At 41.4% G+C, this 27,883-nt stretch overlaps 1 protein-coding gene across 1 annotated transcript in view; it reads right to left on the bottom strand.

Annotated features, from left to right (window-relative positions):
* Rragd (Ras related GTP binding D) overlaps positions 1–25,491 on the bottom strand; it is a 39,809-nt gene extending 14,318 nt beyond the window's left edge. The window contains exons 1-2 of the mRNA XM_047558269.1: positions 25,043–25,491; positions 3,803–4,098 (exon numbers count right to left, since the gene is read on the bottom strand). Of these exons, the coding sequence (XP_047414225.1) occupies positions 3,803–4,098; positions 25,043–25,187 (441 nt within the window). The 5' untranslated portion in view covers positions 25,188–25,491. The remainder of the gene's footprint in view (positions 1–3,802; positions 4,099–25,042) is intronic.
* Between the last annotated feature and the right edge of the window lie 2,392 nt (positions 25,492–27,883).

Below are 27,883 nucleotides of genomic sequence, written 5' to 3'. Positions count from 1 at the left end.
CAGTGTGTGATGTTGCCTAATGCTCCAGACCCTTGCAAACACCTGGTGTTGTCAGAGGCTGAGTCAGTGCCAGTTTGAAGGCTGTGGACAGGTCTTAATCTTATAATAAAAAAAGGAAAGGAAGGGATTTAAAGGACTTTTCACCACCATGCCCACCCCACTACCTCCATTATGACTTCAAACCCGGAAAATACAGAAAGCCAATTTAACAGAGGATTTTGGGGGCATTCTTCTATTCTCCAAACTAAATCAATAAAAATGTAGCCCTAATCTCTAGATAAATCCAAATATTAAATATACTAATAAGAAACTATGAAGAAACAGCAAATGGAGTCCTCATCCCTCACCCTCTGAGGAGGTATTCAAACTGAAAGGCAAATAGCAGACATTGGGCCAGCCAATTAAGCATTAAATAAAAACTACTATTACTACTGTACAGCTTCAACGGTTGAAATTCTAGAAAAATCAACTAATTACCAGTGACAAGAAGCATATCAAGGCTTGCCTGGGGCTGGGCACTACAGGGGATGGTCTGTAAAAGGGCCCAAGGGGGGCCTTTGTGGGGATGGAAATATACATTCTTGAATGTAAGGCAGTTACATGGCATATACCATTAAATTATGTGCTTAAAATGAGTACATGTTTTTGCATGTAAATTAACACACAAAAGGGTGTTATTGCTTTAACTGAAGAAGGAGTTAAGGGAACAGGTCTGTGAGCAAAGTGACCCAATGTCCAGAGAGGAGCACATCTCAAAATATTAGAAACCACCAGTCTAAACTCCTTGCCAAACCTATAAAATGGTCTGATGACCAGCTAACTGGTAAAACGGCACAGAGCCTCAAGGGCTGAACACAAAGAACTGGGAATGTAGCTCGGGATAGAGTGCGTGCTTTTAGCATGAGCTCAATTCCCAGCTTTAATAAATAAATAAATAAACAAATAAACAAATGACTAAAAAATGACATTAGAAGAAAATATTCCATTTATTAGAGCAGAGAATTGCAGATTATTTTCCTCTGTTATTGCTTTCTATGACAAAATTTTAAAAATAACCTACAACATCCTGTCTAGTTTCTATTCTACAATTAGATCTAGGATTACAGGCAGATAGGTCACAATCACCACCTATGGGGTCAAGTGGAAACTCTTTGGGATCCAAAGGCTTCAGGAGAAGTACATTCTGTGGTCTCTGCAGGGGATGGGAGAGTTAAACTGGGCTTGTGGGAAATCACTCTTACTTTCATTCTTTTTTATTTTACAACATTCTGTGAGGGCTTAATTTCTTCTCGGGGATATATTTATCTGGCAATCCTATGACTGTGAGGAATTCACAGGCAAAAAACAAAACATGAGGTGTCATTACAAAAGAACATTGCTTAGAAATAATGGAAAGGACACCCAAGTGTTATCGAGAGCCACTTCCCTAAAATCTGATTTTTCTTTCAGTGCTCATAATCATGCAAAGATTCCTGCAAACACGAAAAAGTAGTGAATAGACTCTGACGCTGCTTGTTAGATTATTCTTCATTTTTAGTAAATGGCAGCACTTAACAATGTTTTCCTACTTCTTTTTCAATGCTGGGGGTCGAACAAAGGCCTCAAGCACCTTCATCAAGTGTTTTACCACTGAACTACACCCCAAGACCCCCTGGTCAATTTTAAAGTGTAACTTAGAAAGATGAATTTAGACATTCTTGTTTATACCTTTTTCTGGCCTACAACAAACAAAACAAAAACCTTAAAACGAAACTAAAACAACTCAAGTGGAAGGTCTGCTTTTCATGTTCAGGTAACATTAAAACTGAATTACAGTTGCGATCTAAAAATAGACAAGTATACCTGTTTTAGCCAAATTACAATCATATTATAAACACCTAAGATAGATTTGCATTGGAAATTTGAATTCCATAAATGCAAATTGCTATATTAGCACAGTATAGTATTTAAGTTGTTAGTAAGCCATTGTCCGGAAATGAGTCATCTAGTTGGAATGTACTTTACTCTGGCCAGGACTACTACTACTGCTACCTAGTTCAACTAGTACAGACACGGGACTGGGCAACCCGAGGGGAAAAGGGAGCTTAGATGACATCCCCACACCCCCGAGCCTCCCCTCCTAGGCACTGTGCACACACTCTATCCACTTCCTTGGGCTCCAGGCATATCTGAGACAGGAAGGTCTGGCAGACCTGAGATGGGAAGGCAAGGGATACTGCCAAGGTCACAGATGGGCCAGAAAACAGGTCAGTACAAGTGGGACAGCCAGGAAAGCAGCTGCTGACAGCAGGCCCTGGACATGACGCAGGTGTCTACAAGCATGCCCGACACCAGCCTTTCTGGGTGGACCAATGGGAGAGTGAACTGCTGCCCATAGATCAGGCACTGGATTTCCAATCTCCCCCCTCCACACCCACACCCTGAAGAACAGCTACACAAGTACAGCGTGGCCTCTTGGATTTGAAAGACTGTTGAAAAATCTCATTATTATATAAATAGGCACCTAGTTCCTGATGCTCTCAGGCATAAGCTGTTTCTCAGAGAATGGTTTTCCAAGTGTGGTCTTAGAACCATGATAACTAACAGTCTCCATAACCTCTTCCTAACACCTCTGAGATCCTGGAGGGCCAGGTGATGCACACCAGCAGCTGGCCAACCTGATGACAGGTACGCAGTTTCAGAGAAATATCAGGGAAAAAGGGAAAGACCTGAACTTCAGAGATGATTTAGCACACACCTGGAGGACCTGTTGCCTTTTACTCCCCAACAGCCATAAAAGAGTCTATGGGAGAGCCTTTGGTCTGGGCCACAAGTCACAGACACTTTGAATGAGTGTTTGCAAGGCATCATGCCCAAGCCCCCAGACAGGCACCCCTCCCTAAAACTGATCTGCCTGAAATGCACCTGTGGCCTGTTTCCTTTTCCCTCCTCCCATTTATAGCCACTAGAGGAGAAGAGCCCCTGGGTATAAAAACCCAGGTGTCAAAGAGCCAGTTTGGAAGGCTAATGTGAATCTGACCAATGGCTGGGGAATAGGGCTCTTCACTAGTCAAGGGGGGGTTCCCCCATTCTTTGCTTCCAAGCAAAGGTTGGAGAAGTACCCAATTAGGCTGTCTGTTGATATATTACTTTTATGACTGAAAACTGGATAATATAGGGGATATAACTTGGAAGGATTTAAAATAATTGGACGAAGGCTATAATAAAGCTCACTCTGTATCCGATACTTATTCATGTGAACATACATCTATACAAACAGAATTGATCCAAATCCTGGCTTATTCAAGCATGAATATATAAATTAAGTGGAAAAACATGAAATATCCATCTTCTTAGAAAAGACATTTATCTCAAATTTTACTTCTAGTTATCTGTAAAATACAGATACGTTATTATGTCATAATTGTGTATTAGTGATAATTATAATTTGATTCAGAAGAAAAATGTTCACTTAAAACTTTACATTTGTAGGAAATGATGTACATTTAAATGTACCTTTCTATAGATTTTTGGTGTACAGAACCTGTGATCTTTTATAGATGTCTGCCAGGGGACCAGGGGGGCTTGACATATATTTGCTGACCTAAGGCTGGGTTAGCTGGTCGTTGATCAGGGCAGGAGGGAGGGAGGGAGGGAGCTTTTCTCCTTTGCAAAGTCTGAGGGCCATACCAAGAAGCCTTTGTTTTGTAGAAAGGCCTAGTCTAGATTTCAAAAACCAAACCAAAGCCATCAAAACGAATGTGGGGAGATGTTGCCTGAGCAGGGGCCACTGGGTCATCACGCCTGAGACACTGAGCTGTACCTGAGAGTCGATGACGAATATCAGTGCTCCCGTTCCTCTGAAGATCATCTCATAGTCAAATGTGGGGTCAAAAAAGTCAATCTGTCCTGGGAAGTCCCAAATCTGAAAATTGACAAAGGAGCTGTTGGAAACATCTTCCCTGCATATCTTGTTAGTACTCTCCAGGAACAGCGTCTCGTTGGGCGACATTTTGTGAAAGACGACTTTCTGAATAGATGACTTGCCGCTTCTCCTCAGGCCCATGAGCAGGATTCTCGGCTTCACCTCAGTGCTGAAGGGATCGCTGAAGTCCAGCACTGGAGAAACCACAAAAGGAGAATGAGGGTGAGTTGCTTTCCCAGTGGTTAATTAGAGGAGTTTCACTTCCGCCTCAGTGTAATTCATGACTCACAGAAGATGCTGTCCTTCTGAACTCGGTCCTGACTACACCACCCTACTCATAAAGAGGGCAGTTTCTAGAAGTGCAGAACACTGAAAAATGCCCTCTCTCTACCTCATGCCATCCCAGAGGGCAAGATGCCTCTATGTACAATTTCACATCCCAAGCAGGTACTCTGGAACATGAGAGCAGAAAGTACCTAGAGCAGACTGTCCATGGACAGAACTCAGGTCTCAGCATTCTGAAGTAATGTCCTTCTGTACAACATCCTCAGAGTCTCTCTGCACTAGGGAGATGCTTGTTTATTTGATTTTCACTTCTTTAGTTCCCTCTCAGTCACAAAGGCCTGGAGTGTGGGCATGGACCAGATGCCTCACATTCAGACTGTGTCAATTTTCTGAGAGGTGGTCTTCTCCCAGGCCTACCCTGGCTCTAGGCCTACAGTAAGTAGCTATTAACCATAAAGAGCTATTCAAATTTAATTGGATTAAAATTAGAAATGCAGATCCTCTTTGTATGACCCAGAGTCATAGAAAGTACTTGGTCCCTACAGTAGCCAAATTCATAGACACAGAAAACAGAATGGTGGATTACAGGGCCTGAGGCAAGAGGAATAAGGAGTACAGAGTACAGACTTTCAGATGGGGAAATATAAAATGAGAAACGTTATATCATGTATATTATGTGTATTTTACCACAATAAAAAGAAATCTGGTTCCTGTTTCTCTACCCCTGCAAATGCTCAATAGCCCCATCTGGGGAGTGGGTGACATAATGGACAACATGGATACAGAACGTGGTTGTCATCACAGAAAGCTCTTAAGGTCAGCACTACTCTAGCCCTTGGTAACAAGAATCCAATCCTAAAATTCTCTGCCAAGAGTCCTAGAGGGATTAAATTTACTGAATAGAAGTAGGAATTGGTGTAAAGGATCAAAACCCTGTAGGGTTCTCTTTTCTTTGTGTTTGAAACATGTAGTGTTGGTTCCACAATATTCTTTAGTCCTACACAGCCACTTAGTTTCAAAGCAACCTTCGTGCTTAACCACAAGCATGTACATTTCCCAAAAGCAAAGGAAGTGTAGCCTAGTTGTTAAATGGTAGGGCTCTAAAGTCAAAACCTGGAGCTTGAGCTAGCAGACCTTGGAAAAGATACTTAGCCTTTAAGACTCAGTTTCAAAATCCTAATATGGAGCTGAAAATGGGAATGCTATCTCACAGGATTGTTATGGTAATTAAATGAGATCGAGACCTAAAATGATTACTAAAAGTAAGTCTCAGCAACGGGCCACTAGTTTTACACATGTAAAAGAATGAAGTTAGACCCTTACCTGACACCATATGCAAAAATCAACTCAAAATGGACTAAATGCCTAAAATGAGGAGCAAAAACTATAAACTCTTAGAAGGAAATAGTGGTATAAATCTTGGTGACCTTAGATCAGGCAATGGTTTAGAAATCATTGAGATCCTTTTCCTAATGATTTCTTAACTCTGACACCAAAAGCACAAGTAACCACAGGAGGGGAAAAAGCAAACTGGGTTTCATCAAAAATTTAAAAAGAAAGCAAAAGAACCTACATAATGGATCAAAACATCTGCAAGTCATATATGAAAGGGTCTAGTATCCAGACTCTATTAAGAACTCCTACAATTCAATGTTAAGACAATCCCCCCTCAAAAAAATAGATATTTCTCCAAAAAAGACACAAATGGCCAATAAGCATATGAAAAAGTGCTTCACACATCATTAGCCATGAGAGAAGTACAATTCAAAACCACAATGAGATGCCTCTTCCCACCCACTAAGATGACCATAATTTAAAAAGACAAATAATAACAAGTGTTAGTAAGGATCTAGAGTATTTGGACTTTCACACACTGCTGGTGGAAATGCAAAATGGTACATTTTGAAAAACAATTTGGCAGTTCCTCTAAAGTTTAAATATGGAGTTACCATATAACCCAGCAATTCAACTCCTAGAAATACACCACCAAAAAGGACTGGGGTCGTAGCTCGGTGGTAGAGCACTTGCTTAGCATGTGTGAGGCCCTGGGTTCGAGCCTCAGCGCCACATGAAAATAAATAAAGAAATAAGATAAAGGTTATGTGTCCATCTACAACTAATAAAGATTTAAATTTTTTTAAATAAGAAATACATCAAACAACAAAAAAGAAAAGAAAGAAAACATATGTCCAGTAAAAAATTGTATATGAACTTATAATAACCACAAAATAGAAACAAACCAATGCCCATGAACTCCCAAATGAACCCATGTAGAATATGATATATCCATACAATGGACTATTACTGAGCCATATGAAAGGAATGGAGTACTGATTCACATTAAAATGTAGATGAACACTGAAAACATTACACTATGTAAAAGAAGCAAGACACAAAATGTTTCATATTGTATGATTCCATTTATATGAAATGTCTAGAATAGACAAATCCATAGGGACAAAAAGATTGGTGACTGCCAATCTCTCCAAGATTGGAGAGAAACAAAAATGGGCAGTAAACATTAATTGGTATGTAGTTTCTTTGGAAAAGAATATATTCTGGAATTAGGTGGTGATGATTGCATATTTGTGAATATACTAAAAAACACTGAATGATAAACTGTAAAAGGGCAAATATTACATATGCTATGTGAAATATATCTCAATTTTTAAAAAAAGCTTCATGAATTACCAAAAACATAAACACATAAAAGAGTCCTTATTAAACCTGGAGAAAGATGAAGAAACATCTTTTAAAAAGGAAGAATATAAATAAATATAGAAATATGCCTACATTAAATTATTTTTCTAAATTTCTTTCTACACCTATGTCTTTCTCTGTTCCTGGTCCCAGTCTAGCCATAATCCAATAGTAATCTTTTTATTTTCCTCTTGTAACTAACAATGCCCAACCCCCCCCAAAAAATCTCCGCAATTGACTAAAGCACTTAATAATTGACAATATCTTAGTAAATTTCATTTATTATATATAATATTTTGATGTCTGAATTTGCAATAGGCACAAGTAAACACACAAATTTCAGATAAAACAATGATTAAATGAAGAAAAAATAAGTGGGTGAGATATGCATAGATATGAGTTCATGTTATGGTTTGGATATGAGGTGACTCCCCAAAGCTCCTGTGTTAATGCAGGATATATTCAGAGGTAAAATGAGTGGATTGTGAGAGCTGTAACCTAACAGATTCGCCCTACTTTGAAAGGGTGAATTGGGTGGTACTGTAGGCAGGTGGGGTGTAGCTAGAGGTGGGTCACTGGGGGTGTGCCCTGGAAGGGTGCATCTTACCTGCAGCCCCCAGCTCCTGTCTCCTGCCTGCCATGAATGCTGAATGGAGCAGCACTCTCTACCAAGCCCTTCTGCCATGATGTTCTGCCTCACCTTCAGTCCAGGGCAATGGAGCTGGCCCACCATCAACTAACCCTCTTGAACGGTGAGCCAAAATAAACTTTTCCTTCTCTAAGTTGTTCTCATTGGATATTTTGGTCACAGAGACAAAAAGCTGACTAACACACTCCACTATAAGCCACATCTCCCACCCCCAACTTACCCACACACTCCTTTTCAGTTCAACTTAATCCATCAAATTGCTGATGATTTACAGTATCTTATCATACTGATATAATATTAATTTCACATGACTTATACAATATCACATGACTGATACCATCTAAACTGTCACCAGTTTTCTTCTTCAACATGGATTATATGATACAGTATCACCATTTCAAGTCTATTTCAGCAAAAGCAGGTCATGAATTGAAAAAGAAAACAGAATTTCAAGTTTAAAGATATCTTCTCTTCTGAAGCCAGGTGCAGAGGCGTATGCCTGTAATCCCAATGGTTCCAGAGGCTGAGGCAAAAGGATTGAAAGTTCAAAGCTAGCCTCAGCATCTTAGCGAGGCCCTAAGCAACTTAGCAAGACCCTGTCTCAAAATAAAATATAAAAAGGGCTGGGGAATGAACGCTCCTGGATTCAATCCCTGATACCAAAAAGATACTTTCTCTTCCCAAACTAAATTCCTAAGACAATAGAAAAGGTATACATAGTAAACAAGGCAAAAACAGAACGCATTTCCTTTAAAATCTGGGAAAAGACAAGGTTGTCCACTCTTACCACTCCTATTTAATATAGCACTAGAAATTCTAGCCAGAGCAATTAGGTGAGAGAAGGAAATAAAAAAGATAAAAAGGGCTGGGATTGTGGCTCAGGAGTAGAGAACCTGCCTACCACATGTGAGGCACAGAGTTCAATCCTCAGCACCACATAAAAATCAATAAGTAAAATAAAGGTATTGTGTCCACCTACAACTTTAAAAAAAAAAAAAAGATAAAAATAAGAAAGGAATAAGTCAAATTCCAGGGTTTGCCGATGATATGATCCCATACCTAGAGAATCCCAAAAACCCCACCAAAAGACTGCTAGACCTAATATACAAATTTGGCAAAGTAGCAAGTTACAAAATCAATAACTTTCCTATATACCAATAATGAATCTGCTGAGAAAGAAATTGGAAAACAATATCATTCACAATAGCCTCAGGGGGAAAAAAAAGAGAGAGAGAGAGAAAGAAAAAGAAAAAAAAACCAAGGAATAAATCTAACCAAGGAGGTAGAAGACCTCTACAATGAAAACTATAAAACATTGTTCATGGATAGGGAGAATTAATATTGTTAAAATGCCCATACTACCAAAAGATTCAATGCAATTTCCATCAAAATACCAATGACACTCTTCACAGAACTAGAAAAAAAGTCCTAAAATTTATTTGGAAGAATATAAGACCCAGAATAGCCCAAGTAATTCTAAGCAAAAAAAAAAAAAAAAAATCTGTGCTGGAGGAATCATAATACCCAAATTCAAATTATACTACAGAAACTATAGTAACAAAAAATGCATGGTGCTGGCATAACAACAGACACTTAGACAAATAAATAGTACAGAAGACACAGAGACAAACCCACACATCTACAATCAACTGATCCTTGACAAAAGTGCCAAAAACATATACTGGAGAAAAGACAACCTTTTTAACAGATGGTGCTGGGAAAACTTGTTATCAATATGTAGAAGAATGAAACTAGACCCTTATCTCTCACCCTGCACAAAAATCAACTCAAAATGGATCAAAGACCTTGGAATTAGATCAGAAACTATGAAACTTCCAGAAGAAAATGTAGGGTCAACGTTCCAGCATATAGGAACAGGCAACAACTGTCTCAAGAGGACTCCTGAAGTTTAGGAAATAATGCCAAGAGTTAATAAATGAGATGGCATCAATTTAAAAATTTCTCCATAGCAAAGGAAACAATCAGGAATGTGAAGAGAGAACCTACAGAATGGGAGAAAATCTTTGCTAGCTACTCTTCTGACAGGATTAATATCTAGACTATATAAAGAACTCAGAAAACTTGACATTGAAAAATCAGATAACCCAATTAATATATGAGCAAATTAATTAAACAGACAGTTTTCCAAAGAAGAAATACAAATAGTTAACAAGTGTATGAAAAAATATGCAACATTATCAACAATTAGGGAAAGGAAAATCAAAACTACACTGAGACTTCATCTCACACCTGCCAGAATGGCAGTCATCAAGAATACAAATAATAAATGCTAAAGAGGATGTGGAGAAAAAGGAACACTTTTTTTGGCGGGGGGAGGGTGCTGGGGATCAAACCCAGGAACACTTTTACACTCTTGATGGGACTGCAAAATTAGTACAACCAATATAGAAATCAATATGGAGTTTCCTCAAAGGACTAGGCATGGAACCCGCGTACGACTGTTACATCACTCCTCAGTATTTATCCTGAAGAATTAAAGTCACTGTACTATAGTGATAGCTGAAAACCTGTGTTTATAGCAACACAATTCACAATAGCTAACTATGGAACCAACCTAGGTGTCCATCAATGGATGAATGGATGAAGAAAATTGGTATAAATACACAATGGAATTTTTTTTCAACTATAAAGAAAAATGAAATTACATCATTTGCTGGAAAGTGGTTGGAACTAGAGAGCATTATGTTAAGCAAAATAAGTCGAACTCAGAAGGTCAAGGGTCATATGTTTTTGCTCATATGTGGAAATTAGAGGAAAAAAAAGGAAAAGAAAGGTGGGTGGAGCTCTCATGAAAATCCAAGGAAGATCAGTGGAGGAAAGAGACCAAGGGGTGGGGGTTGTGGGGGTGTGTGCTGGGGAGTGATAGTGGTCAAATTATATTGTTAAATTGTGGGCATGTGTGAATATATAGCAAATCTCATTATTATGTACAACTATAATGCACCAATGAGAAATGTGGACAAATAACTGAAAAAAAAAGTTTCAAAAAAATAATTGTGGAGGAAGAAAGATATATGGAATGAAAAGCAGATGAGGAGGGAAAAAGTGAACTGGAAAATTCTTTCTGAATGCAGTACATAGGGATAGAGTATAGGAAAGTATGAAATAAATGTCAGTGACATCAGAAATAAGATTCCGAAGTCCCATTATCCTGCCAAAGAAGTTTGCAAAAAGAAAGAATGCAGAATATGAAGGGTAAGCAATATTTAACTATGTAACAGATAAGCCTTTCCCAAATTAGGAAAGGAGAAAACTCAAAATAAACAGGCCCACGAAATAAAAAGGAGAAATTTAAACAAAAACAATAAGCCCTAAAAAAAAAAAGAATTCACAGTAAACTTTAAAACATCAAGATAATAAAATCCTTACAAGTACCAGAAGAGGAAAGCAATTGGAAAGATAGATTTGTAACAACACAGAAAAGAACAGAATACCTTCAAAGACTGAAGGAAAATGTCTTTCAGTTCAGATTTATATACCATTCATACTATTTTTCAAGTGTAAGAGTGAAACAGACATTTTCAACCAAGTACAGTGACACATGTCTGTAATCTCAATGACTCAGGAGGCTGAAGCAGAAGGATCACAAGTTCAAGGCCAGCCTCAGCAACCCAGAGAAGCCCTAAGCAACTTAGCAAAACACTATCTCAAAATAAAAAATAAAAAATGGCTGGGGATGTAGCTATTTTTATTTTTTATTTTGAGATAGTGTTTTGCTTCAGTGGTAAAATGCCCCTGGGTTTAATGCCCAGTACAAAACAAAAAACAAAAAACACATTTTCAGACATTCAGGGACTCAGAGAGTTTACTGCCTGCCCACTTAATTTCCTTGAATTACTAAAGAATGTATTGCTGTAAGAAAAATATACCCAACATGTCCAGCAATGAAATTAGCAATGGAAAACAAATTTCAGTGAAAACCATTAATTTTAAATAAGTATTGATTTAGATTTTTTTCACTAAAAACTAGAACCTAAAATTACAGACAACATAGACACAAGACAGAGTTAAGTAAAAGAACACTATTTAAAAACCACAGTTTGAGGTGGGGTACATAGCTCAGCAATATGGAGCTTACATGAAGCCCTGAGTTCGACTCCTACACCATACACAAAACAAAAACAACAAAAGCATAGTTAAGTATTAAGTATTAATTTTGTTTTAAATATAAGGATAACTATCTGAAACCAGTAGAAAAGATAAATTTGGGCAAAAAATTGTATTAGGAAATGATCCAGAAGGTTATATAGCAAATAGTAAAGAATAGGTAGAAGAAGAGGAAGGGATTTAGAGGACTTAAGAAAGGGAATTTGGGCTGGGGATAAAATTCACTTTGTAGAGTGCTTGCCTCACATTCAAAAGGCCCTGGGTTCAATCCCAAGCACCACAGGGAAAAAAAAAGGGAATTTGAAGCCTGACCTGGTGGCCGATGCCTGTATTCCCAGTGGCTTGGGAGGCTAAGGCAGGAGGATCTCAAGTTCAAAGCCAGACTCAGCAAAAGCAAGGTGCTAGGAAACTCAGTAAGACCCTGTCTCTAAACAAAATACAAAATAGGGCTGGGGATGTGGCTCAGTGGTTGAGTGCCCCTGAGTTCAATTGCTGGTACCTGCACACCCTTCCAAAAAAAAAAGGGAATTTGAGCTGGTACAGTGACCCAAATTGTAATTCCATCAACTCTGAGGCAGGAGGATTGCTAGTTTGAGGCTATTCTCAACAACTTAGCAAGACCCTCAGCAACTTGGCAAGATCCTGTCTCAAAATAAAAAAATAAAAAGGACTGGGGATGTGGTTCAATGGTAGAGGTCTATAGGTTCAATCCTCATTACCAAAAAAAAAAGTGGTTTTAATTTTAAATAGAAAATATATTCACATACATATATAATCTTTTAATGTGTAGATTGACAAGTCAAATTCCAAAGATACATAAGAGGACTGTAAACCTTTGCTATTTCCTTTTGACTTTATATGCCAAACACATAAAATTTTCAAAATATTAAATACTCCTTAAGGGCTGAGGTTGTGGCTCAGAGGTGAAAGTGCATGCCAAGCATGTGTGAGGTACTGGGTTTGATTCTCAGCACCACATATAAAGGTCCATCAACAACTAAAAAAAAAAAAAATACTCCTTAAATTGTGATTTCAACTCTACAATTTCTCTTTCAATGGCTGTCTTACGGTTTCTGTTTTATGGATATAATAAAAATATTGGTTAATGTGCCCAAAGTTGTTGCTTGGGAAACACTGGTGGATAAAATGATACATAAAACATAGCCCTCATCTTGGAGAAAAGTAAAAATCTTGTTTAGACAATGTAATGCCATACAGATACAAACAGACCACTAGAACAGAACAGGGAGCCAGAAATGAACCCACACATACAAGGACAACAGAGTTTTTTGTTGTTGTTGGTTTGGTTTTGATTTTTCTGGTATTGGGGATTGAACACAGGAATGCTTAACCATTGAGCCACAACCTCATTTTTTATTTTGAGACAGGGTCTCAATAAGTTGCTAAGGCTGGTCATGAACTTGTGATCCTCCTGCCTCAGCCTCCAAATCACTGGGATCGTAGACATGTATCGCCACACCCCCAGCAACAATAGAGTTTTGACAAAGATGCAAAGCCGGCTCCTGGGGAAGGGTAATGACTGTCACCAAACAGTGCTAGAACAGGACATCCGTATGCAAAAAGGAAGGAGAAGGAAGAGGAGGAGGATTTCAATCTATACCTTACACTATATATAAAAATTAACTCAAAATAGATCATAGGTAAAAAAGTTGATTATAGGCCTAAATGTAAAGCCTAAAACCATGGAATTTCTAGAAGAAAATAATATGACTTTGGGTGGGGCAAAAAATTCTTGTCAGGAGCAGTAGTGCATGCTGGTAGTCCCAGTGACTCCGGAGGAACACAAGTTTAAGGTCAACCTGAGCAACTTGGTAAGACCCTGTCTCGAAATTTAAAAAATAAAATGAAAAAGGCTGGGGAAGTAGCTCAGTGATAGACATCACTGGGTTTAATCCCCATAGAGAAAACAAATTTTTTCCTTAGATATGACATCTTCCCCCCTCCAAAATTGGTGAACTGGATTTTATTAAAACCTTCTATCCAGTTACAGTGGTATATACACCTGTAGTTTCAGCTAGCTGAGGCAGGACAACCTAGGCAACATAGTCAAACCCTGTCTGTTTTACATCTGAGGAAACTGGAAAGGAATCTGCCCAAGGTCACATGCCCTGTATAAGGTAATATGCTCACTCAGAGCCTTAGCCACCATTCAGCTCTCTTTGTCACATTAAATACTAAATATAGTCTAATTTGCATGTGTTATAAATTAAAATTTACAGCAGACCTTCCAAGCATTGTACAAAATGGCTTCATGCCAGTGCTGGAAGCTTCTAGCTTCAAATATTCTATATCCATGATTTCCATTGTATCTATGATTTCCAAACCTTAAAGTCAGAAGATACTTGTCAACACAAAAATCAATCAGTGGGCATTAAACAGCAACAGTACTCAACAACAACAAAGAAAAAAAAGAAGATACTAGAAAATTTCGGAGTACATCATGCATACTAAGAGTAAATACTGCTTAGTGAGACTCTTGGGTTTATTTACATGCACATCAGTGCTGGTTCATAACGTACATTTTTTACTGTGGGTCATAGTTAAACCTGTAATGATGGGGCGGTGATGCACACCTGTAATCTCAGCTACTCCAGAGGCTAATGGAAGTGGATCACAAGTTCAAGGCCAGCCTGGGCAACTTAGCAGTACCCTGTCTCAAAATTTTTAAAAAGGGCTGGGGATGTAGCTCAGTGGTAGTGTACTTGCCTAGCATGCATGAGCTACAGGTTCAAGCTCCAAAACCACAAAATAAAGCAACAATAAAAAATGTATAGACTACTATTAGAGATCAGGAAAAGTTTCTTCTACATCAGAGAAAGACTGCTGCCAAAGATGGCCCTTCTAATCCTCTCCCACCCTCTCCTCAAGTAACTTCCCTTAAGAAACCCTGGAGCCTGGGTAGCTTGATCAGAGCAGCACCAAGACTTCTATCTTGAAGGTCCAGAATTCAAGTCCACGTCCACACGAGCTAAGAGTACAGCTGTGAGCTCCCCAAAGAGCCCCCGACTCCACAACGGGAGTGGCAGAGGCAGGAGTGCTGATGGGGAAGAGAAGCCTCCTTGAGAAGGCTGGGTTGGTCCACCAACAACTCTCTGAGACCATCCACTGTGTCGGGTTTAAAAGTCTGAAGGACAACACAGGAAGACAGCTGCTCGGAAAGGGGAGATCAAAAGTTGGGTCTTTAAAAAATATGAAATCAGAAACCAGCTACAGAAGGACTTGAAATGAGAGCGGTAGCCCTAGACAGAGGCTGGGAAGTAGAGGCAGTTGCTGAAGTGAGGTGAAATTTGTAAGAGGGTTGTTTGTTCTCATTTCATGAAGGTTCCCTAAAGCTTGCCAAGTGTGTGGCAGGGCTGCAGGGCTGCAGACACAAAGAAAAAGACCCATCCCTTAACAATTAGAGGGGAACAGAGACAAGAGAAACACCTACAAGCTAGGTGTCAGGAGCACTGAGTGTATCTGAATCTTATACAGGAGGCATAAAAGAACTGACAGGGAAAGGCCACTCCAGCAAGAGATCTGACGTGTAAAGGAACTAGAATGCAGTTTGAAGGCAAGAAGAGGTGGCATGTGGTCCAGAAGGTCCCAGGAGCATTTAGAGTAAAATCCAGCTGCTACTTTCCTCTCTTCAGAGGTGCCACAGGGGCTGCTTTCCACCCGAGCCTGGTTCTTCCGCCCCACTTTCTCTCCTCCATCCACTCAGGCCTTCTAGAAAGTTCCTCACCTCAGGGTCTCAAGTTGCTTCTCTCTCCACCTGGAAGCCTTCCCCAGGCTCCTCTGCACTCAGCCCAGTTGCCATGTCACCTCCTCTGATCTAAATCACATCCTATCACTTGAGCCCACAGCCCTGTGTCTCATAGTCCTTATCACCACAAAAACAATTTTTTACTTTGTACATGTGTCTCGTTTGTTACCTTCAGTACCATCTCTTTTTTAAAAAAAAATCATTTATTTATTTATTTACTTATTCATTTTTATGTGGTGCTAAGGATCGAACCCAGTGCCTCCATGTGCTAGGCAAGTGCTCTACTACTGAGCCACAACCCCAGCCCCTCTGTACTGTACCTTGCACAGGCAAATTCAATGTAGCATAAGGCACGAGTTCAACAAACACATCTGATTAAATCAGTTGGCAGAGCTGGCTCACCAATGCCATGCTGAGAAGTTTGGAGTTTAATCCCAAAGACATGAGGAAATCACTAAGAATTTCACCAAAATGGTAACAGGGAAGAGCCTGGACTTGCTGAACCTGAAGTGCCAGCTGTTCTCCAGCTCCCATGAGGAAAGGATGGGGCCTCAGAAGGGAGTTAAGAATGTGAGGATGCACACAGGCTAGAAGAGGGAATGGAGGGTGCTGAGGCAGTCTGTACCTAGTGGCCCTTTCTCCCCCTGATCTTGTTGGATGAGGGTCAGGGCATTTCACGGTGCCCTGGTCACGGTGGAACAGCTCAAACCAACCCAGTTCAATTTCTTCCAGCAGTTACCATGTAGTGACCACCTACACAGCATCTCTACTCCTCAGGTCGATTGCATTTATCCGTTCACCCAAGTACTAATCAACCAAGTTTCAATCAATCAACGATGTTCCAGTCAAATAAGACCAATAGGACCTGGAGATCTGCTGTAAACCCTGTTCCCAGCATTATAGTCAGCGGGAATGTGTCCTACACTTAAATGTGTTAAGAGAGTTAGATGTTCTTGTCCCAATAAACATTTTTTTAATAGCCAAAAAGTAAATAGGAAGATAAATGAACTAATCATAAGATATTTATGGTACATCTAGACACTGAAAACCTTTGTGGAAAACTCTATAAGATAACAAAGCAGGGTTCACCTGGGGATATACACACATATTTGGGCCATGGATAACCGTAAATTTACTGATTTTCATTGTTCTTTATTTTCTCCATATTTTGGAAATGTCACTGTAACCCTTTGCCATTTTTGCCATATCATTTCGCTATGGTTTGGACAAGGGTTCTACATGCTGGAGGCTTGGTCCCCAGTGTGGTGGTGTTGAGGTGTTGGAATTTTTAAGAGGCAGGGCCTCATGGAAGGTGCTTAGGTCACCGGAGGTACCACTCTCAGGAGGGATTAAAACTGGAGTAAGAGGGATTAAAGTGGAATAAGTTAGCTCTCAAGAAAGAAGGGTGTTATAAAGCAAGGCCAACCCACATCCTTGGCCTGGTTTTCTCTTCTGCTTCCCTGTAGTGTTGCTATACAACCAAAGGGACTCTTATCAAAGACCAAAGAGATGGGGCTGTCTAACCTTGGATCTTCACCCTCCAAAATTGTGGGCTAAATAAATCTCTTTTCTTTATAAAGTACCCAGTGTTGGGTACTCTGTTATAATAGCACAAAACCCTCAATACGTGAAAAATGAAAAAGGTTGCCATTTGGAGATAAGTTATTGGTAGTAATTTCTGCCTTTCTCTAATTTTTTTTTTTTTTTTTTTTTTGGCACTTAAGATTGAACCCATGGGTGCTTAACCACTGAGCTACATCCTTAGTACCCTCCCCCCTCATTTGTATTTTTAGTTCTGAGACATGGGTCTTGCTAAGTTGCTGAGGTCTCACTAAGTTGCTTAGGCTGGCATCAGACTTGAACATGCAAACTTTCTGCCTCAGCTTCCTGAGTTGCTGCACCATCATGCCTAGGTCTCCTTTCTGTAAATTTTTAATATTATAATTCCTTTTCTTTTTTTAAAGCAAACCCAGGGTCTCGCGCATACTAGGTAAGTACTCTACCACTGAGCTACTCACAACCCTAAACATATTACATTTTAAAGAAGGCTTTTTGGTATACTTTTACACTTTAAATTACTACAAATTAATTCATCAAAAGACTATAATTATGGAAACTCCATATGACCCAGTTATAGCATTCCTCAGTATTTATCTTAAAGAATTAAAGTCATAGTATTATAGAGAGACATGGATACCCAAGTTTATAGCAGCACAATTCACAACAGCCAAACTATGGAACCAGTCTAGGTGTTCATCAATGGATGCATGGATAAAGAAAATATGGTGTATATACACAATGAAGTTTTATTCAGCCATAAAGTAAAATGAAATTATGTCATTTGCAGGAAAGTGGATGGAACTAAAGACCATTATGTTAAGTGAAATAAACCAAACTCAGAGGGTCAAAGGTCCTATGCTTTCTCTCATATGTGGAAGCTACAGAGGAAAAATGAAAAGAAAGGTATGGGGGTAGATATCATGAAAATCCAAGGGAGATCAAGATCAGTAGAGGAAAGGGACCAAGGGGTGTGAAGTGGGGAGGGGGTAAGTGTTGAGGAGTGATATTAGCCAAATTATATTGTTATACTATGTGCATGTACAGGTACAAATATGTAACAAATCTCATCACTATGAACAACTATAGAGCACCAATAAAAATGCAGAAACAGAAAAAAAAATAATAGAATTTAAAAGGGGGGGGGGAGCTTTTTTCCCCTTTGGCCTAAAATTTGGATCCAGCCAGGCATGATAGTACATGCCTAAAAATCCTAGTAACTCAGGAGGCTGACAGGAGGATCACAAGTTCAAGGCCAGCCTGGACAATTCAGCAAGCCTCTTTATCAAAAATTAAAAATAAGAAGGGCCAGGGATAGAGCTTAGTGGTAGAGTGTCCCTGGGTTCAATCCCTAATACCACAAAATAAGTAAGTAGATAAATAAAAACTAATCTGGATCCAGTGGCCTGTGTACCACAAAAAATAGATTACCACTGTTTGTTTTTTGTAAACAGTTTGAAGCTAAACAATTACAATTGTTGTAAACACAAAACAGAGGACTCAGAGCTTCCTACAATAAATACTTAACAGGTATTTATTGGTTGGGTCAATTAAATAAAAGTGCCTGAATAGAATTTGAAGTTAAATTAACCAAAGCTTTAAAAAGAAACTCATGTCTGACTTGCCCATATCAACACTTGGAACTCTGTGTCAAATGGATCAACTTTATGCCTTGGTAAGCCTTACTAAGGCCAGAGGTATGGACTATCCCTCTTCCATTCAGTCCAGACAGTACCTAAATTTCCCCAACACCCCAACTAAGGAAAAAGACTGCTGAAGACCCCAGGGACACTCAAATCACCGGAGGAACACCCAAGGAGAGGTCAATTCATTGGGCCACTATCAGTCTTTAACACCTGTTGGCTAATTAGTTAATCTGAAATTATCCAGTAGCCAGCAGAACCTGTCAAAAAACCAACAGGACTTGTAAGTAGAGAACAAAAGGAGAGAAAGATGAATTAGCACCTCAAACATAGGGCTGCCTGGGGACTGTGCCTGGCTGACCTGTGGGCTGGAATGCTCACAAAAAAGAAGTAACCAGAAATCAGGGAAACAGGAATTAAAGGCTGATGTACTCCTCCTTACAGACTTAACAGGGATGAGAACCTGCCTTCCTGAGTCTAAGGGGTCTCTGGGGAGAATGAGGCATGTGTGAAATGAACTTCATAATTTCTGGCATATCACAACTGACAGCTTATTAATTAAGAAAAGTTCTCTGAGAAGTGATAACTTTGAATAGGCTCCAAACAGAAATATAAGACAAAGATTTAATAAAATAATTAGGATAAGGTGGTGGCAAAGTGATGGCAAACAGAATGGCTGTAAATCACTGGGTTAAAGTCAGACCTGGGTTCAAGTCCCTGTCCTCCCATTTACTAGCTGCATGTGACATCATACATGTCCCCCTGAGTCTTAATTTCCTCCTCTGCCAGTTTCTGTCAGTGCATACACACCCACCTTTTCCCTCCTTCCTCCCACCCCACCCCAAGCCCAAGCCTAGGCAACAAGAGGGTCTTCTGTGGAATGTGACTACAGTGGGAGGCTTGGCTCGCTCAACCTCAAAGGGAAGTTAGAATGCCTTTGCTATTAGTATTCTGTGGGGTCAACAAAGGCTTATGGGTCTGCATACTTAAGGTTTTAGGAAGAGGCCTCTAGTTACTTTCTATTTATACTATCTGTAGCTCCTTTACATTTCTGCAGGTGGGCGGATCGATGGAACTACTTAATATTCAAGACCCAGGAGTTCATAAGAAATCCCAACCCAAAAGGGAATGAATCATATGGATAATAATAGCACTACTAGTAAGAATATTCAAAAATCCTTAAGATTCACTGTCCATTTGATAAACTACTTAGTAAGGTGCATTAAATGAAAACAACACATATTTTTCAAAGGCATGAAGGTGAAGTTCAACTCTTTCTTTATAAGATCCTTTCAAAATCACACTTGTGAGCTAGGGTTGTGGCTCCGTGGTAGAGTGCTTTCCTAGCATGTGTGGGGCACTGGGTTTGATTCTCAGCACCACATATAAATAAATGAATAAAATAAAGATCCACCAACCTCTAAATAAATAACACTGGTAGGCAACCAAAACACACTATACCATACACAAATATTTCCTTAACATGTGGATTTGATGACATTTCTGATGTGTTCTGACTTACCAATGCTCCTTCCTGCAAGTAGGGAAAAGTGTTCTTACCACTCAAGGTTGCTTTTTATCCAGTCCTCTCTTGTTCTCACACTGAGAAACAGAGCTGCAGTCTCTCAGAGGTCTGCAGAAGGAGAAAGTCAACCAGCAACCTGAACACTTTACGCCAGGAGTGAAAAACTATTTAACTGTAATGGCAGAACCAGGAAGAGCCACTGTCACCAGAAGAGCTTTAAGGCTTTGGCAGAGGAGGGAGGATAAAAAAGCTTTCTTAAAAATGTAGAAGATATAAAAAGAATACAGGAGGTAGAGAACAAAGAAGAAAAGGAGCAGGAAAGAGGTGGCTAACGTAGGAAGGAAAATTGTCTGGATTTGCTATGGAGTTGGGGAGGGTGGAATAAAGCAGAAGGTAAACTCAGGGGGACACACAGTTATCTTTAAAAGATAAGATGCTCTTTAGACTCAGAGCATCTCTTATATAGAACCCCAGGAGTTGATCTTTCTGCCTGGTATTTCCATTAGTCTACACTATGTCTGTTTTAATATTAAAATGGGAAAGATTTCTAAGAAAAGTAGAGAGTCAAGCTTCTCTAATACTCTAAGTCACTGATGATGATCACTGTTTACAAAACATCTGATTTAAGATGATGCTTTCTCTATATAGGTATTAGAGTAAGCACTTAACTAAGGTGTGACTTTGGTTAACATCATTTAAATTTTTTTAAGTATGGAATACCTCATGAATTTGCATGCCACCTGTACACAAGGTTCAAGTTAATCTCTGTATTGTTCCAATATTCATATAAGTTACTCAAGTAAGTTGTTTTGGGCACTGAGGATTGAATCCAGGGGCATTTTACCACTAAGCTCATCTCCAGTCCTTTTTATTTTTTATTCTGAAACAAGGTCTCACTAAGTTGCTGAAGTTAGCCTCAAACTTGTCATCCTTTCACCTCAGCCTCCTGAGCCACTGAGATTACTGGGTGCACCACCACACCTAGTGAACCCAGCTCTTTTGGGACAAAATGGAATTTCAAGGAAAGGGGCTTACATTTCCACACACAGTTGACCCTCTTCTATATGCATTTTTTTAATTTTTTGACAGTCCTGGGTATCAATCCCAGACCCTCACTCTACCTTTAAGCTACATCTCCAGCTACTTGTAGCTCATTATGTGGTCTCAGAGAAGTTCCTTGACATCTCTGAGTCATTGTTTCAGTATCAGAAGAATGATTATCTCAACTTAAAAGAATGATGGGGGGTGCTGGGGAGATAGCTCAGTTGGTAGAGTGCTTGCCTTGTAAGCACAAGGCCCTGGGTTTGATCCCCAGCACCCAAAAAAATAAAAAAAATAAAAAAAGAACGATGGGGGAAAAATCATATAATTTTAAAATTATTTTAAGATACAGCTGGAGATTTAGCTCAGTGTTAAAGCACTGGTCTAGCATTTAGGAGGCCTTGGGTTCAATTCCCAGCACCACAAAAAAAGGAAAAGGAAAAAAAAAGTTTAAACTAGTGATTTATAGATGGGAAATGATGGATTCACATTATGTACACTCTTACAGGAAAGATCACCTGCTAACCCTGGATCTTTGTGCCTCCAGTAACCACCAAATTGTTGCTTTCTCAGACTCGAAGGGGGTATGCAGGCTGCTGTGGAAATAGGCCAAACTTAGGTGGACTGAGAAGAGCAGCTGTCTCAGCCACGTTTCCCCTAAAAATCTGAGGGGAAACAATTTCACTTTCTGGATTAAATATTTTATTTTATTTGGTATTTGGAATAGAACCCAGGACTTGGCATGTGTTTAATACGATCTTTTAATTGATTTCCTTGTTATTACAATTTTTAAAGCACAGTGATTTACTGAAGATTTAAAGTCCATGGGTCTAAAACTAATCATTAATTATGATGCAATTGTGGGGTTGTGGGGGGGTGTTGCTCTACTACTGAACCACACCCCCAACCCCTAGTCAATAGTTTTTAAAGGCTTCATCATTGCCCCCTTTCTGGAGTTTTATCTAGACTGTCGGGGTTAAAGGTAAGACTCACCTTATCTGTGATTAACTACAAAGAAAGGACTAAGAAGTGCCTAAATCTGTCCCCAACAGAACTAAAGTGCCTGAGAACACTCCTGCTATTCATGAATAAAATATGGGGTGGAAGCCACAGAAGTGCAATTTAAGTCTCACCTTAGCTGCACTACATTTTCAATGCACAATGTCGTAAAACTCACAAAGTGCTAGTTTAAACATGAAATCAGAGATTCCTTTATAAGCCTCACAGATTGAGGGAAATGAAAATTGCATTATCCACCTCAGTCCACATTTCTTGCACAGTTTCTGACAAACTGCCTTGCAACTAACTAATGAAGCTTGTGGGTCATGCATCACCCTCCCAGGATTCCATTTGCCAGGATAGGTTTCTGAATCTCATGGGAAAAGTCCAAGGTCTCCACTAAGAACAGGCACTAAACCAAGTCTGTTAGGAAGGAGAAGGGAGAAGAGTTCACTAGAAAAATATTTTGCTTGTAGTTCAAAGGGCACCATATATATCTTTACTCAGAATAAATTTAAGTCCCTGTTTTTTATATTCCATTTCTTAAGTTTGAGTAGGTAAGTGTAAATTTTACCAAAAATAAAACAGATTTATAATGCAACACATCAAACAGCTTTCTGAAAGACACAGGAAGGGAAGCCAAACTCCTGACTTCCCTACTCCTAACCCCAACTCCCTGGGACCATATCAGTTCGCATGACAATTGTCAGGGCCAGTCATTGCTGGAACTGCTGACTGGTGCCTGTCTGCTACTGTAGAAAACAAATGTTCTGTTAGAGATTCTGCACTAAGGTCTAAACCTCCGAATCAGAGCCGAGGAAACCTGGAAAGAACAGGGGTCAAAGATAACTAGGGAATAAGTCTGAAAGCAGAACACCTACCTACATCAGGCCCAGGCGGAAGGAGGCCAGGCTTAAGTTATAAGGTAAATGTAATGGACTGCTCTCACCACATAAATATATTCAATCCTTTTATAGCAAGATTTCCAGGATGATCCCAAGAACTCACGTGGCAAGTTTTATTACTGAAGTCATCAAAACATCACTTATAGGCATGTCTGTCTTTAGGTTAGCAGCAAGGAAAGCCTCCCAAGTCCAGGATCTGGAGAAGCCTTTGTTCAGGGAATCCTACTCTCCAGCATGGTTTTAATTTCACTTTAATTTGAAGTCCCAAGATGAAAATTTAGAAATGCCCCCTTAAAGAATTGCATAATAAACAAGTCCTGGGACAACAGATTGCTGGCTTCCTCGGGTCCTTTTTTTTTTTTTTTTTCTTTTCTTCTTCTAATTTTTAAGCCTATTACACATGCACCCCATAGTGCACCTACCATTTCAAATACCTTGCAAATACATCCCCATTCTGCCTCTCTACAGTCTCCAAAGAATCAGGGAGGAGCTAACAAATGCAATTTGAATAATAATGTATCGGCTGAACAATTTAATTATGAAAGATAGCCCCAGAGACTCCATTGAAAGGGTGCAAAGCCTTTCTTTATCTACAAAAATGTGGCCTGGAGATCAACTGTGGGACCAATTAGGGGGAATGTCTAAGAGAGAAGTGCACAGGTGCACACATTAGTTTAAGCAAACCCGGAATTAGCACAAATCCTCCCACGAGAGAAAATTCTAGTGGGGGAAAAAAAGGGTGACTTGGAAAGCTGTTTTCTCATCTGCCATGCTCAAGGCTTAGTTAACTTCCATTCTGATTCATTGAAGGTAATGCCTACTATATATAGAACAATCAAAACTGTCCTCAGAGACTTTGTACAGATAATTTAAAATAAGTGACTTCTCGATAAAAGTTCTAAAAAAAAAAAAAAAATCAAGCCACAAAAGTACTTTCATCCCTCGCACAATTTCTTCATTGTGAAACATTTAAAAAGTTAGTTCTTTCTCTAAGATGCATACGGCTTCACCAAGAATAATATTATGTTTAACAGCCTTGTTCTACTGACCTTTCCAAGTGACCTTACAACACAGGATCTTTTGCTTGCTTTTGAGGAAATTTTTAAAGATTGTTCTTTCTGGAATCCTAAAAAGCGCTCAACGTCCTCAGATCTTAAAACTAAGATGAAGGAAGCCCCTACAGGCTGAAGAATAGCTACAAACTGCTTCTTGAACAGGAAACAGTTTGCTTCAGGGGCAAAGAATGCCCCCGCCCCGCGCTCACTCCCAGGCAAGTACTGCCATGCCCAGCTGGTGACACTGAGCGCAGATAAGGTGTCCTAACAACTGTATTTGCCTGGATCTGGGGAAACCCGCGACTGCTGGGCGACTCCTGTGGCGAGCATCTCCCCCACGCAACCGCCCCACAGGTCTCCCCACATTGCGGCCCCAGGACCCCTCCCGTGGCAACGCGGGACAAGACTGACACCCGCAGCTGCAGACGACCCTGCCAGTCACGCTGCCGCCGACTGCCTTTTTTTAGCCACGACATCTGACCCCAGCTGAAACGGCCGCGTTCAGGGAGAAGTCCCAGGGCGCGCCGGCGATCCCCTCCTTTCCCTAACCCCGGGACCCTGCGGAGAGCTCGGCGCGGAGAGGACCGGAGAGGCACCAGCCCCGAAAGGGGCCAGAAAGCGCGCGATCCTCCAGCCCAGACGCTTCCTCCTTCCCGCTTCCCCATCGATCACGGTCTCCCCTCCGCCTCCAGCACCAGGATCCCCCATTTTGCAGCTCCAGGTCGCTCCTTCAGAGCCCCTCCCCGCCACTCCTCAAGTCCGATCGCCTGGATCCCCTCCCAGTCGGCGGCCCGAGCGCCTGGCCCGGCCGGGGCCGGGAAGACACCGAGAGAAGGGAAAGGGGCGCAAGCCGAGGACTCGCGGGGCCAGGGGCCGAGCGCTCACCTCCCTCCTCGTTCCCACTGTCCGGATCGGCGTCCGAGGAGTCGGGCCCGTCCCCGTAATCCGCTAGCCCCACCAGTTCATCCTCCTCCTCTTCCTCCTCGTCGTCCTCGTCCTGCGGCTGCGGCTTCCCCAGCACCTGGCTCATCGCGCCCACCGGCCGGCCGTCCCAGGGACAGTGGGGGTCCCGGGCGGGAGCCAAGCCTCCTCACCAGCCGCCCACAACCTATTTCTGAATTGGGGTTTTGTTTGGAGCTTCGCGGGAGCCGGCGGAGGCGGGGGCAGCCTGTACCCAGCGGCGGGCGGCGCCCAGGTCCGGGTCGCGCGGTTCCCAGCGCGCCCGGAGCCCCCTCCCCCGCCCGCCCGCTAGCCCGCTGGCGGAGGAGTCAGCCGGAGCGCGGCAGTTCCTCCCCGAGGAGAGAGAGGGAGAGACTGCGTGACCCGAGTCACCTGACACACACTGTCACACACACACACACACACACACACACACACACACACACACACGGGTGCGCGCGCTCACCCGGCTGCAGGCACGGCTCGGCGGGGCGCTGGGCGGAGGCCACACACACACACACACACACACACACACACACCCTAACGAGAGGTGCAGGGCGGCGCGGCGTCCCTCCACCCAAAAGACACACACACACACACACACACACACACACACACACTGAACACTGGCCCCCGGGACGCGGCGCTGTCACCCACCGCGGCTGCGCGCCAGGGGCCCCCACGCGCAGCTACCGCACGTGGTCTTCGCACAGAGCTCCAGAGGGTGCAGGGAGGCTGCACACCCCGAGAAACCGCCTCACACCCCGCTGCATACACACCGACCGTGCCTTTCCTTGGGCGGCAGTCTCCAACTTTCAGTCCTGGGCTAACGTTCGGTTCCCAAACACTGCTGCGCCCAAGCCCCCACCCCAGAGCAGCATGCGGAGGACACCAGGTGGATGCTGAAGTACCCTGAGAAAAGAACTCAGAGAAATGCACAGCGGCAGTGCAGTCTCCATAGCAATTGCCTTTTAATATGTCTTTATGGTTCAAAGTGTTTCCCACCAAGAATATTCAAAACTCAGGCCTACGCAGATATAAATGTTTCTGAAGAAATCACATGCCTGGTGGCTGCCTAGACTAAATAATAATTCCTCTGCAGCCTTTTGGAAAAGGTCTCAGGTGTAAAACACACTCAGGGGCTATTCATAGCCACCTACTCAAGTCTCATTGTTGCCTAGACTGTAATCCCACATGAAATGTTTCAAGGCTTTTGTGGGAGGGGAGTGTGTGTGTGTGTGTGTGTGTGTGTGTGTGTTTGGGGTGGGGGTTGAACAATTCTCAAATAGAAATAGCAGTAATGTGGGGGTGAGACTAAAACGTGCATTCTTCCTTCACAAGCTTTTCTCCACAGGACATACTGTACCCACCCTCTCTGAGTACTGCAAAAAAAAAAAAAAAAAATCACGTAGATGAACTTCCTTCTATTAACCACAATAAGAAAAAAAACCAGCTGGCCAGCAAGGTGATCCAGATCCTACAGGTGCCAGCAGCTCAGCAGGTGGTGTGGCAGAGGAGAAAAAAACGAGAAAGGGAGCTCAGACTGGAGACTCTCTAGGCCCTTAGAGTGCTGTTTCTGGTAGGTAACTTTTATTGAACTCTACCTGTGGGGGGTTATTAGTGGGATCCAAGGATGCTCAGGGCAGGAATAGAGGAGCTCTAGCTTTGCCTAATCATCACTTGCGTCCTGGATTTTTTAATATTTCTGGGTGTTGAAGGTAGATGTAAACATCTCCTAGTGGCTGCTTCTGTTAGGACATGTCCTAGATTTTCCAGGTGGAGAAACTATAACTTGCATGAATCAAGATCCTTCCCAGGGGCTGGGGAGATAGCTCAGCTGGTAGCCAGGAGGAAATTGAAAAGTCTTTAAGAGAAGTGACACTTTGTAGGGTTGTAGGCAGGATTTTGGGAATCAACAAAAGGACTTGCAGTAGTGGGAAGATATTACTGCTTCTAAATTTATAAAGAAGAAAAATTTTAAAGTTATAATTTTGGAGAGAGGCAACACAGGCATTTTAGCTGAGAAGGAAGTGACCACCACTGGAACCACCTGACATTCAGGACACAGCAGTGGAAGGAAATACCCAGAACTCTCCCCTCACACCCTCCCTCCACTCTTTTGTAAAGTTTTCCCATTGGTCAAATCCAACAGGAAGCCAGGGGACAAGAAAGCCTGGATCCTAGTGGAGACAATAATGAGTAGGGAGTGCAGACAGTGGCTCCCAGCCTGGGGTGGGGTGCAAACAGCAAAACCAGTGTAAGCAGGCTCTACTTACTGTTATCACAGGCAAGTTACCTTTCTAAACCTGGCTCTTCATCAATAAAACATTATCCCCTAAGAGTTATTAGGAAGATTAAATGAAAACAAAATAAAAATCAGGTTCTTTCCAAGCTCATTTCCTAGGGGTAATTTTCCTAGCCCATTTTTATCTTTTCTATAAAAGGAAACCCTTGGGAAGAAGACTTTCTCAGAGTGTGAAGACTTGCTGCTCTCCCAGAGTTAGCTTACTAGCTTGGGAAGGCCTTTGAGCTGGCCTGATTCCAGCTGCAGAGAGCTACTTATGAGACTCTAAAAGACAGTGTAGCATCATCCCAGAATCAGAACACTGGGGCATCCATGGACTGGTTACTAAGTGTATATGCCCCACGGACCCAGGGCGCAGAAAAGGACAATTCATAACCCAAAACCCCTGCCACGCCTGAGATGCAGAAAGGATGGAAATGTCTTCTGACTTCCTTAAGAGCTCTCTTCTTAGCCATTCTCCAAGAAGAGAGCTCTTGGAGGAA

The sequence above is a fragment of the Sciurus carolinensis genome, chromosome 7 (assembly GCF_902686445.1).
Source record: "Sciurus carolinensis chromosome 7, mSciCar1.2, whole genome shotgun sequence".
Lineage (NCBI taxonomy): Eukaryota > Metazoa > Chordata > Mammalia > Rodentia > Sciuridae > Sciurus > Sciurus carolinensis.
Note: the sequence above shows the minus strand (reverse complement) of the source record. Positions and strands in the feature narration are given on the sequence as shown.